Here is a 13,684-nt window from a genome sequence, read left to right on the forward strand (position 1 = left end):
ACAGATGTGTTTGGTGCAGCATTCTGTGTGTATATAGATATGCGTAGGCTGTTTACTTATTTGGGCTGTACATTAATCGAAGCAATTATCAAATGCAATGAACCGCTTGTGGCCACTAGGGGGCCCACGAGACCTCGTGCTTTGTTTGGTGGGTAAACACGCATCTTTGCCTCCCACGTCTCGCATGGGAAATCGTAGTCCATATAGCCTACAAGAACTCTAAATAAAGTTTGTTTGTTGTCTTGTCTAAGGCTTTACATTTTGTTTTTCACTTAGAGTACATGTTACAGAAATCAGAGAAAACACAGCGATTGTAACCATGCAGTCTATTTTAAACAATCACACCAAGTCACGAGAGAAAGCTTTTCATGTCATTCAACCGCTGGTAGTTTGTCACTACAGTTCTCACAGCAGTTAATTTGACATTCACAATGTCCTAAAACTTTAGAAACACTCCATACTTGCTTTAAATCACTACATTCTTCTCAGTTATCTTGACAGCTCGCTACAGTTTAGAATCCACTGCAGTGTATTAGGCTACACTGTTAAATTACAAAACAAATGTATTCTTATATTGCCCCATTTTGTATAGCCTAGATGATAAGAGCCATATATTTTCAAATGATATGCCTGTTTGGTAAATTATTTGTTCAAACTCTTTGTTCAAAGGTTTATGTATTTTAAAAACCTATTATCATTTTTAAAAATGTTAAATATTAGAGTTGATACAGTATGCCTTACCTCTTTGGCAGCGCAGCTTGATTCCTCGCAATCTTAAATGTTTCTCAAAACGTTTGTAATTTTTTTTTATCTGGATCAATCGATTTCCTTTTTGTTTAAAAAAGCATATTAATTGCTGTGTAATAACAAAAGATGTTCATATAACTAAAATAATAATTATCATTCATCGTTAGCAATTACGCTTTTTAGAAAGTGCAGAATTCTAGAACTTTTATACTAAAACAGAAATCAGTCTGGTTAAATCGTGGAAAATTGTTTTGCCAGTTGTACAGTACCATACAAGTTTTATCATGTTTTTTTTTAAGCTTGACATTTAATTTCACCATTAGCTTTATTTTATGGAAAAGCCTAAGCAGCAGGATTGATATTTAGGCCAACAGTATGACTGCAAATGATAGTGATAACAGTTTTCTATTCCTTAATGAACAAATCACTCATTTTGTTCATAAAAGTGCTTGAAGGCCTCGGTTAGAGCGACTGTTCAAAGACTCGCTCGTAAAGACCGTCTACCGATACAATCAGTAAGGAAAAAAAAAGATTGAGCGCATATGCTAAATAGAATGGCTTCCACAAAAACAAGCAAAAGTGCAGGTCAGATGTATTGATGCTTCCGTCTCTGACCTAGTTACATTGACGGACAATCAGCCGAGGATGTGAATGGTTTCATGTATCTGGCACTCATAACAGAGCCAAAGCAAACCCCAAAAAAAAAAAAAAAAACCCTACAGCCATCAGGGTTTAAATGACACGAAAAGCCACTTTTTAAGAGGGTTTTGGCTCCAGCTTGCCAAACACCCAACTCACACTTTAATGTGGGAGATTATTGTACACTATCAAGACTGAACTGGATTCTTCTGCAATCTCTGATCTCAACATCAAAATTCAAACACAAAAGCACAAACGGATGGGGGCAGTAGGTGTGGGACAGATTACAAATTACCAGCTCGTGTGATCATGCTTTAAAGCCTTTTCAGGGGCTCGGAAATCAGTGATGACAAAAGACAGAATCAAATAATAATAATAAAAGTAAAGCAACTTTAATTAAGCAGTAATGCTCCTTTTTTAAAAGAAAATTAACAGACAAGCCTCAGTCATATAAAACGGTGAAAAAGACACAAGGGGGCCAAAGTGACCTTTGACCCCTCTTTGGCCCATGTGGGCGAGCATGTTCATTAGAGCTCCGAGTCACAGCACTAATAAAACAGGGTTTTCACTAAGCAGCATTTTCACTGCAGACCTTCTAGTCATGTCCGTTCTCACATTCATTTCTCTGGTCGTTGAGAACAACCAAAAAAACGATCTCTTCCTGTACATTCTAGATGAGATAATGACCCTGCATGCTTCGCTGTAGATGAGTCAGTTCTCCATTAACCCTGCTGGAGGACCTCAAAGATGACGTACGCGGTAAGACTCCTATAGAATATGATCTCAATACAAATCAATGACGAGAAATAATATGTTAGTGTGCTTGTTAACAGCAAAACTGTGAGAAACAGATAAGACTGTAGTAACAGACGTGATTTTAATGTGACCGTAACATTTGTCATCCACTACGAGCATTTTATCAATTCTAATTCTGTTCTTAAACAAAAACACAATATAATGTTAAAAGATTTCATTAGAGATAACACATTCACTTTTAGTCTGAAGTGAGCTTCAGTTTCGGTACTTTGGCTTGAGGGATTGCAATCAGTAAACAGTGTTTTATTTTATTGTAAAGCTGCGGCTTTTATTTCTTACAACCCATTCAGAGGAGCAAAAATGACAACAAACTGAAACTATGTTTATGTGCTTGTTTTGTTGCTTTTGTCATGTCTGAATTTAGCACCATGTTTTTTTTATACTACCAGACACAACAGTGTTTCCAAGCATGGAAGGCATGTCATTTCAAATATATGCAGTCGACACTGTATATATATATATGTATATATGATCTCCCAATTTGTATTTTTTTTCTTCACCTGAGATGCTTCTTGATGTCTTGTATGCTGTGACCCCACAGAGACCTGTTCCTTATGGTATGTAAGCATGCTCGCCCCCACCGGCCCTCAAACAGAATAAAAGAAGGCAGCGGAGTCTTCAAGTATTAACACAGCTCGGGCACTAAACCTCAGACACGCATTATTAGAGCCTAGAATCACTGCTAGGAAAACAACTGAGCAGGTTATTGTTAGCTTGCATTTCCCCCCAACAAATATAATATATATAGATTAATATGCTTATAAATAAAAATTCAGTGCTGTAAAAACATCTCCGATTCCATAGGATCTGACCCACCGTAGAAGGCTCATCACGTTTATTTTTAAACCTTTTTTGTCATCTTTTTTTTTTTCCTCATGGCTAAAAAGCTACTGTTCGGAGTATGTAAACTGAGCTTCTGTGTTAATAAGTCCTTCATTGAGCACAAAACACTGAAAATTTGAAGACTTGTTAATATTGTGAATTTTTCTTTCTCGCTTTTTGGTTTAACGCAGCACGGAGCAAAGAATCCTTTCTTGTGTGTGTTTTTTTTGGTTGCTGTGATGCACCAAGAAACACGTATCAGTGTGTGTCTCTTAAAGTGTGACTGTAGTTTTGTCCTGTAAGCGTCTGAGAAATGCAGGTTTCTCAGTGTGAATGTGGATGAGGGGTCTTTTCTGTAGTCTCTGCTAGTGTTTTAGTACTGCGTCTATGTTAAGCAGCGCTCCACGTTGATGCCCTCCTCTGCGTGGACCTGTAGGTCGATGGGTCGCGCTGGCTGTTCTCCCGGTCGAGCGTTCATCAGAGAGAGGTTCTTCACGCAACCTGTGACACCTGATGAGTACTTCCCGTCGGTCAGTGCTTTCATGTCTGGAGCGCCACCTAAAGTTCACATACAAACAACGTTCATCAAAAATAAATTTTTTTTTGTCATCTGTAGGGGGCATCTAAACATAGGACATGTTTTTTTTATGTAGATGGTTTTGTAAATACTGTAAATCAGGTGAGAGAAGCTATATTTAGTTACTGAATGTTTAGCAAAAGTCCTACTCATTTAAATACCCAATAGCGTAATAATACATAAATAACATTTTACACAAAAAACAACACAATCGCGTACTGTACCGAACATTGCCGCTCTGTGGAAACAAGCTATAAATAACACCATGGATGTTAATAGTGAAACAATAATCTGTAACAAATACTTACCCAGGTATATGTTGCCCTTGGTGTTGACCATGATGCTTTTTCCTTGTGACTGTCCGCGCTGGACAGATCCTCCATCGACCTGGAGGTAACCCTGCTTGCCCGTTCTGTTCAACGCACAGAAAGAACGTTCGCTAATATCTTTCTCTCATGCTTTCTACAACAGTTTGAAGAGGTAAGGAGAGTTACCGGACTGCAGTGATCATGTGCCACGACCCATCATTGACAGGCTCTCTGGAAAGAATCTGAGCCTCTCCGCTGCCCAGCTGGTAACTATCAGAGAAACAAGAGCACATTATGACCAGCTACAAAGAACTGATCTAGATCACTAAGAAACTCAAACATAATGACCGCAGCAGAGAACACTAGCAACATGAGAGTGAGTCATGAGATCTTGTGTTTATTTCAAACATTAGGTTATTATACAGTCATCACATTAGACTTAAAGAGTCAGGTGTATGATTGCTAGTCGGAAAATGTGCTCAATTACTCACCTAAACACAACATGTCCATTTTGTAAACCGAGACTTATGAAGTCCTTCCCCTTTCCTTGACTTCCTAGTTCCTGGAAAGCATTTTCAGTCAAATATTAAACCACAGGCTTCTGGAGCCAAACATTCAAACAGTGCCGTATATTAATAAAGCTGTTTCTAGAAATAACATTTCTCTTATGTATAATATTAGTTGTAAGCTACGACCAAAAGGCACAGTTTGAAACAAAATAAAAGAAACCGTAAGGCAAGTACCCTGCTAGTTGGGTTTTAAACACATCAAATGTATGATAATCAAGAGGAAGAAAATCAATTTCAGAACTGAGCTGTGCTCAAATTAAACAGATAATATATTTGTCCTTTTTGTGAAAAAAAGACAGGCGTGTTGATTGAACAGGTGTTAAAGGAGGTGATAAATATGCAATCATAAGGCTAACTATTATGTCATAAATCAGCAGTTCCCAACCCTGTTCCTGGAGCCCATGACACTGCTTTTAAATCACACTAGTGCATGCTAAAAATAAATACAGTGAAATTTATTTTACGTGCATTTGATGTTTAATTGTGTATAACCTGAACAACTGTGCCGGGGGTTAGTGTACTGTAAGTGATGTAGAGAGAAAGCATCTGCTAAATCAAAGGTAAATTTAAGTGCTGTTTTCGTAATGTTTATCTGTGCAAGTGTTGTAATGTTCAGAGCTCCTTTGTATATATTCAGAGATAATGACATATCCATGCTAACGCAGACATATATATATGTCTGACTGCTTGTGAAGAGGGAATACCTTTATACTAGCATGCTTCTTACGGAGGCTTAGAGCGCCTGCAGGCTCCTGAGGAGGATGAACGTGAGTTAGCCAGGCAAACATGCAATGCAGCCATTAAAATGTGCTTAAGAGGTGAGGGACAAAAGCATATTCCAAAACAGCTTCAAGCAAACTCATTTTACTCAGTTTAATGAAATGAGGCTGAATATAAAATGCAAAACACACTGTGCATACAGTATCAGAACGCAGTGTCCAAAATTAACAATAAGAAAACTGTACCTTAAATTGCTACTATTGTAAGGTACCTATACATGTGTGTATATATATATATATATATATATATATATATATATATATATATATATATATTTGTTCTTATTGTGTTTTGTGTTAATTACTGGGCTGTTTGTTATTTATAACAAACATGTTATTTATAATTGAATGCACAACAAAAAAACTAGTTTTTTTAATTGTTAAAAGCGAAGTTATCTGTTTTTGCAAATAAACTCTCTCTCTCTCTCTCTGTCCATATATATGTATATATAATATACAGTGACTTTAAACCAGTTATGTCACTGGAGTATATTTATATATATATATATATATAATTATTTTGCACCCTCAGATCCCAGATTTTCAAATGGTCAAAATCATAAATATAATTTTTTGGTTCAAAAGTAGGTTCATAGAAAGTTGCAATATAAAATGGTGATTAGAAAACCAGGTGATTATTTTAGTTTATGAGCATGTAATTATTTTAAGCTAACAGTAAACGTTACTAATTTTGGACCCTGAGTGTCCTGAGATCCAGCAGGGGGCTCATGTGTACAAACATACCACTCCCTGCCACAAGATGAGGCCGTCTTTAGAGACAGTGTTGATCTCCAACTCGATGGTCTCTGGAGAGTCAGGAGCACTGAAACAAATAAAGAATAAATAGTCAAAAAAAAAAATAAGTTTTTGTTTGCTTTTTCAAGCTAAGTAAAAAGTCATTTTCTTAACATAATTACAATTACAATGAACTGAATTAACATAATTACATCAGTTAAACCAAACATCTCATCTGCAGAGCTCTCACCTTCGTGGGAACATAGGCTTCGGAAGGGCCAGATATCCATTATCATGGAAATATGCTGAATATTCAATAGGAGAGTCTGGAAAAGAGAAACCAAAACAATAAATCCCAGATGCTGACTGTGTTATACTACCACCCTGTGGAGCTCCATCAAATTACAGAATAAGCAGTCAATGAACAGAATTGACCCCCTGACTACATTAAATCACATCTAATCTGATGATTTACTATTCATTTTATACGTCGTAAATGTGAGACTCCAAATAGCAGGCTTCATTGTGAGAAACAATCATCAAAGGCAACTCCGAAAATGAAAATGAATGCAAATACACACTGTCGTCAAGTAACATTCAGAGTTGGGAACAACAATACGCATTCCTCACAAAGCATTCTCTCGAACCACGTAATAACCAGAGAACCCTCAGGCAACTGAGTGCTTACCAAGAAGTGCTTCATGCTCAGCGTTTCTGGCCGTAAACTCACCTGTCCGGTCGGCTCAAGTGTGTAAATGACGGACATTCGGTGGTTAGTAACTAAAAACGTGTCTGTTCACAGTGTGAGGACATTTTGTTTACAGACGTCGCTGTAGGTGAGAGTGCGGAAAAGATGTTGGTTGTTGTTGGTTTCGCAACAAAGAGAAACAGGGATTTAATGAGAAAGAGATGATAAATTGACTGGACAAGACGCCTCGGGAGATGCTAAAGGGGAATTCTATGTATGTTCGCCTTGAGAAAATGTCACAGCGTTGAAACTGTCGTCGTTTAAATGCTGCCCACAAAAACTGCCAAAACTACCAGAAACTTTAAGCATATCACAGTGAAGACACAGAATTCCCCCTCAACGTTACATTTAAAACTTCACAGAAGACACAGTAACCAAGAGTGCAGATCGAGACCATTTTGAAAGCACAATATTTCAGGGATCTATTTACAACACAGCAGAATCAATAAGCTGCTATACGTTTTTATTTTTAAGAAAACTTTCAGGGACATCGAACACTACAGATATTCATTACAGCATTAATACGTTATCATGCATATCGCATTCACTAATTATTAACAGTTTATGGGTCGGCAAGATATTTTTATTAATAGGGCAGCTTTTATTTGATAGTTATATTATAAAATATTATGACAAGTTACAATAATGGGTTTTTGTTTTTAATTAAAAAAATGTAAAGCTGAATTTTCAGTAGTCATTACTCTCAGTCTTCAGTCTGACGTGATTCTTCAGAAATAATGCAAATTCTTTGCTGTTTCTTATTATCATCAGTGATAAAATATTTTTTGTGGAAACAGTAATATTATAAGAATTATAAAATAATGAGAAAGTTCAAAAGAATGGCATTTATTTAAAAATAATCTATATTTTTTAACATGAATTAAATTTAATTAACTGTCTTTAATAGATTTTTATTAAAATACAAGAACATCCTTAAATCAACAAATATGCATAACGTAATAAGCATATAAGTTGTGAATAAATGTTAAACCCTACTGACAAATAGTTTAATCAACGAACGATTTAAGTCTTATCCAAGCCATCAGTTCTTTTTTTATCTGGATGAATTCATTATCAGGATGATTTTAATAAGGACGTAATCAACAATACTGATAAAGGAAATCATTTCTGAAATGCTCTGTAAACAGACCCCTAAAATGATTCACTTTCTGGCTTCCTTTCATCCCCCATCGAGGCTGTTTGTTGTGGTTGTTTTATTTGTGCTGTTAGCTGGGCTGATGGGCCCTGAGGAGGACGCTCTCCCCTGGTTAGTGACGAGCGTGTCAGGCAGACTGCAGTCATACTGTACCATTTCCCCCACTACCCTCCAAATTCCACAGCGCCTCGGTGAAGCTGGACTCCTGCCCTGTGTGTGTGGGATAGCCATGAGAGCGCAGGGGTGAGATTCATTCACACGGCCAACACGCTACCGCTGGATGACGTTAGGCAGCCTTACTAGTGTCGTCACGGTACATTACGATGAACCGACGATTATTTCCCTATGGTGCTTTGTGATGAATCACTTACAGCTGTGGTTCAGTTTAATGCTACCGAACTAGAGAGAAATGCCTTTATTCCCACAGAGAACGTCATTTCTGTAAAATGACAAACGAGGCAAACCATGTCTAAAGAGACCAATATATTATCAGTATGAATAATAAAAAAATTTAAAGTCACAACGCACACGTATTGTCTGCATGTTTATCGGCATAGATGTTAAATGACAATATTTAAAACGTAACGTACAATAAATGCATAGGACTACTGAAATTGAATTTTGTTAATTGAAAAAGCGGGACTTTAACCTAAATATTAGTTGAAATACACGCCTTGGCATCTATGTAAAATGAAGTATGTTGAAGTTGAAGTAAAAAAAAACAATGCATCTTACTTCTTACTGGTCATAAAGCTTTTTGGATGTGTTTGATGAACGTTTTTTGTCATGGACAATAACAGTGATAATGTGCATTAGCTTCTATTCTGCCCAAGACTAAACCCTAAACCATGTTTCAAAAATAAAACCTAGGTTGAGAAATATTCATTAATATGAAATTCGCTTCTTGTAATATGTCCTTAAAGATAAAGTAGACTTCGAATGAAGAAAAATGTTGTACATATATATATATATATATACTTAAACAATGGCAGCTGTGAACTAACCTTTCTCACAGTGCCTGCCTGTGTATCCGACGAGACACACACAGTGCTTATTCACACAGCTGCCGCCGTTCTGACACTGAGAGGAGTCTTGACAACTCGCCCTCACTATTTCACAACGGTCACCTGAGGAAAAACAAGCAAGACATGGAAAAAAATGAAATCAATATGTATAAAACAACATTTAAAAGAAGTACAACTTTTGGAAGGAGATTGTGAGAAAGGTTCTTTTTGACCTTAAAAACAGGGATGGGTGAAACCATTCGTTTCAAGAATCAAGTACAACCATAGTCAATATCAATGGCAATATTAAATACAAATAAAAGTGACTTACCCTCGTATCCTTCAGGGCAGAAGCACTGGTACTCGTACTCAGCACTGGCCATACAGGTGCCTCCGTGCAGACAAGGTCTGCGGTCGCATGGGCTGCCATCTTTACACTGGCTGATGGCTCTGCTTTCAGTGAAGCTGTATGATATGTCCAGCTTCTTTCCATTGATGAAGACCTGTGCAGAAAAGCAAAGCCAATATGAAACTATTTCTATCAAAACATAACTGAGGGCCATAATGAGCACAACACTTGGTGTGAAGGCCATTCTCACCTCTCCTATGCATCCATCAAACAGCATGCTAACATTTGCAGGTTTGGGCAAGATGTCCATGCTGGGCACTCCTCCCAGATACATGGGTGTGTGGATATTAAGGCCCTGGGCCTTGCCTGGAGAAGATCTTGTGATTTCTCGTGCGTGGTCCACCTTCAAGGAGCCGTCCTTATTGAGCCGCTCCGCCACCACACGATGCCACTGACCCAGAGACACAGGCTCTTGACTGCGCAGAACTGCTTGACCTGAGAACATGGGGAAACAAGCTGATTTAACTTGGACGGGATAAGAACAAGCCACTATATCCACTTCTGGGTTTCTGTATGGTTACATTGCACTTAGGTGATGAGGCACTTTTTCGTTTTTGGTGTCAAATGACATTTTTTTAAAAGGTCAAGACATTTAGGGGTTTTTTTTTTGTTGTTGTTTTGGACAGAATTGTACTATACATCTATGTATTAATGTAAAAAAAGTTTTATTAATTTAAAAATATATAAATATATAATATAAATATATAATTTATATCATGTCTACTTCTGTGTGTGCAAAATTATGCAAAATTCTTAAATATTTATAAATTTAAACCATTTAATTTAGCTTTTAAAGGATAATGTTAAGGAAAACCCCACCCAACATGGTGTCAAACATTTGGGTAAGAAGAGGGTGGTTAACATTATATCAAAGTAATAGAAAATCAACAATTTAATATTAATAAAATATTTAACATGACCTCTTGAGGGTGACGAGCAACATTTTCAGAAGATTAAGCCCTTCCTTTCTGGGTTATCATTACTTGAAATCAATTTAAAAAACAAGTGAAATAAATTTAAAAAATTATTAGTTCACATTTTATATTCGGTGGCCTTAACTGCTATGTACTTTGATCAATGTATTATTGTGTTCATACTGCTGCTGTTGAGGTGGGATACAGGTTAGGTTAGGTTAGGGACAGGTTTGGTGATATGGGTAGGGTTAGGGTTTAAGTAAAAAAAGTATTACAGATGTAATTAAATATATATATTTTACAATGATATAAGTACATTGTAAAAATATGTATGCACCAAATAATAGTAGTTAAGGCCACCTAATATAGTGGAACCAATTATTAAATGTATTTTATTTTAGCTATGTTTTGTTTAGTCTGTTTAACTACTAAAACTTTAACTAAAATGAAAAATAACATTAATACAATATATCAACAAAAACTATAATATTATGCCAACAACACTGACGTTTTCAATGTCACGCGCAAAAAATAAATGAAATCTTTTGCAAAGAGTACATCATGATTTGATCATCAGATCTCTCACCTGTACCAAGTTCATATCTGAACTCGACATGTCCGTCCACCATGGATAATGTCACAAAGTCCTCCACTTTCATCTTTTTGCCTCCGCTGAAGAACATCAGCCCATCTGAATCGAAGGACTTGAACTCCATCTCAATCCGGAGGTCATTATGAATATTAGTAAGAGGAGGATAAGCAATATAGGACTCGTCTCCATCAAACAACGGAGTTGTTACCAGAGTACCTTGGGTTTGTCACGAAGAGAGATAGTGAGAACCACATTTGATCTTAAAGTGGTTAAAAAAAAGAACTGTGAGTGCATGTTAAGCTTTACCGTCCATGCACTTGTTTCCAGACTTGCCCAAATGACAGCGGCAGTCGTAGCCCAAACCACTGGGTCGGTTAATACAGGTGGCATCTGGTCCACAGGCCTCTGTTGCAGTCATAAGACAAAAAGACTAATGAACAAATAAGTCCATCATGCATGTTGTTTACAAAACCTGATCCTGATTTTACAAATGCTGACCTGTGTGACAGTGCAGGGAAGAGTGATGCTGGCAGTTGCTCCCTGTGAAGCTTCTTGGACAACTGCATTTGTAAAGACTGGCGGGAGAGTCCTCACACACACCACCATTCTGAAACACACACATTGCTTTAGATAAGGCCAACCATAAAAAATGCATTTACTGGTGCCACAAAGTTAGAGAGACAAAATAAGACACTTAAAATGATTGCGGTTAGTTAAAAATTGGCAAGAAAACTGACAGTCTGGTGCTTTTTCTTTTGTAAATGATTACCTGACATGGGCGATCCTTGCAAGTGGGACAATTCGAAACTCCGGTGGAACTCTTATCAAGGTCCTTGAAAATGACCTCTTCGCCTTGGATAATCAGCTGCTTGATACAGCCTTAAAGAAAGACCAAAACTCAGTGTAATAATGCTACAACAGAAACTTTCCCGCTAAATTCACACAACACAAGGTTTTTCTCACCGACAAATCCTGTCTTGAGGCCTGCAGTTTTAGCAAGCATGCTGTAGTTTGGATAACCGCCCACAAAAAGATCCTCATTCAAATCCAGACCCTTGAATTTTCCCTGCTCGGACACAGAACATGTTATGCTACGTTCATTTAATCGCCACTATACTACCATTTAACACAGTTTATTATTAAGAAAGCATGACGAATAAGCAAATTATGGAGAGAGGAATATGCACCTGTGAGGTTCCATTTATAGGAGCTCCTCCATCCACAACAAGAGAGCCCTGAGTCTCGTTCCTATACAGCTTCACTGTGTGAAACTCGCCCAGTTTAATGGGAGTAGGGTAACGAATAGTTGCCATACCAGAACCCACATCAAACCTGTGGAAGGAAAATATGCACATTTGGAACATCACATTAAAAAGCCAAAGCTAAATCTAGTTTCAGACCTGAAATTTTGTATCCTTGAGATTGCTTTGATATTAAAGATTGATGTACCTGAATTCAGGACGGCCCCCCACCAGTCCAAAAGACAAGAAGTCAGCACCGGTGGTCTTCTTTTGTCCATTAAAGAGAATCATACCTGGACATAAAGGGAAAAGTAAGTCCAATGCGAGCATTCATCCTAGTTAACCAAAAAGCTTGCCAGTGCACAAAGCCATTTCCTGTCTTTTTTAGCTAAAGGTAAAGCAGCATGCTGAGGGAAAAGCTGCTGTCATGTCCAGCATTTCACAATGCCAACACAAGCACATGCATGGGCACATGCCATGAGTCTTCCCGTTCTCCATCACAAGGGCATAATGACCAGATCAGATGATCAGATGGGGTCGTACAGACCAGTGGCCCTTAACCGATGGGTTGCGACCCAAAAAACATGTTGGATTACCACTTAATGTCCAATATAAGATCCTGACGCCAATCTTTTTGACAACCACTGATACAGAACATGCCCTCTGGGTAATTAGTCAGTCTGACCAATCTTATCGAAAAAGTTTTATTTTTAAGGATGCACAATTATAGCAATTATTGATTGGTAGGGTTGCATGATTTAGAGGGGGAAAATTGAATTGCATTTTTGATAAAAAAAAATCTTGGTTTGCTGTGCTTGTTTGTACAAATCTCCACAATTTGGCAAAAGTTTTGGGCTGGCTATAAAATAATAACAGTAATAATAATAATAATAATAATAATAATAATAATAATAATATATATAATATATGTTCTTTTTATTTTAATATGAATATATTAGTACATTAATAAATATAAAATAACTACGAAATATAAAACTAAAATCAATTTAAGAAAAATGATATAAATGTACTTTACATTAAATTGCAGTACTAATATAATATTTATTTATTGCTGTAACATTAAAAAAACAGAGAACTCTTAAAGCTTCTCTTCAGTTTTAAATTACTTAACATTTTTATTTAGAAGCAAACAAACAATTACTGTCAATAACATTCCTGTATCATGCTGCAAACGACTCAATGAGAAGCAGAAATGCTTTGATGAACACTATAATCTATAGCCATGCCTACATATGTTCATAAGAACCCTTCTGCTGCATGGCATTAAAACATCTTGCAGCATTTGCTCTCTGGCACTCTCAGGCAAGCAAGCAGACTCACCGGCATACAAAATGAGCCCTTCATACCAAAGAGATGTGAAAGAGGGCAAAGAACAAAAAGAATAATTGAGTCCACATACAGGAAATAAACTGATGAAGGACTGAACATTTTAGAAACAGTGTGCTGTTTACTTAGTACATGCAATACCGTAAATTCATTTTTGTAGCTAAAAATAAAAATTCTACTGTATCACCATTAATTCATCTGTATGACTTACTTTCTTATGATGAACAAACAATTAGACATTTTGAAGAATCTTATGATTTAAAGAAAAAGTCACAATAGAA

At 36.9% G+C, this 13,684-nt stretch overlaps 1 protein-coding gene across 1 annotated transcript in view; it reads right to left on the bottom strand.

Annotated features, from left to right (window-relative positions):
* Positions 1-1,753: 1,753 nt before the first annotated feature.
* The window catches only part of hspg2 (heparan sulfate proteoglycan 2), an 87,072-nt gene continuing 75,141 nt past the window's right edge, over positions 1,754-13,684 (bottom strand). The window contains 19 exon segments of the mRNA XM_043225304.1: positions 1,754-3,582; positions 3,910-4,013; positions 4,096-4,179; positions 4,401-4,471; positions 5,183-5,230; positions 6,002-6,080; positions 6,243-6,318; positions 8,050-8,106; positions 8,901-9,023; positions 9,232-9,403; positions 9,500-9,744; positions 10,810-11,031; positions 11,122-11,220; positions 11,314-11,422; positions 11,585-11,694; positions 11,779-11,881; positions 12,003-12,147; positions 12,265-12,349; positions 13,398-13,415. Of these exon segments, the coding sequence (XP_043081239.1) occupies positions 3,410-3,582; positions 3,910-4,013; positions 4,096-4,179; positions 4,401-4,471; positions 5,183-5,230; positions 6,002-6,080; positions 6,243-6,318; positions 8,050-8,106; positions 8,901-9,023; positions 9,232-9,403; positions 9,500-9,744; positions 10,810-11,031; positions 11,122-11,220; positions 11,314-11,422; positions 11,585-11,694; positions 11,779-11,881; positions 12,003-12,147; positions 12,265-12,349; positions 13,398-13,415 (2,123 nt within the window). The 3' untranslated portion in view covers positions 1,754-3,409.

This window comes from Puntigrus tetrazona, chromosome 23, assembly GCF_018831695.1.
Source record: "Puntigrus tetrazona isolate hp1 chromosome 23, ASM1883169v1, whole genome shotgun sequence".
Taxonomy (NCBI): Eukaryota; Metazoa; Chordata; class Actinopteri; order Cypriniformes; family Cyprinidae; genus Puntigrus; species Puntigrus tetrazona.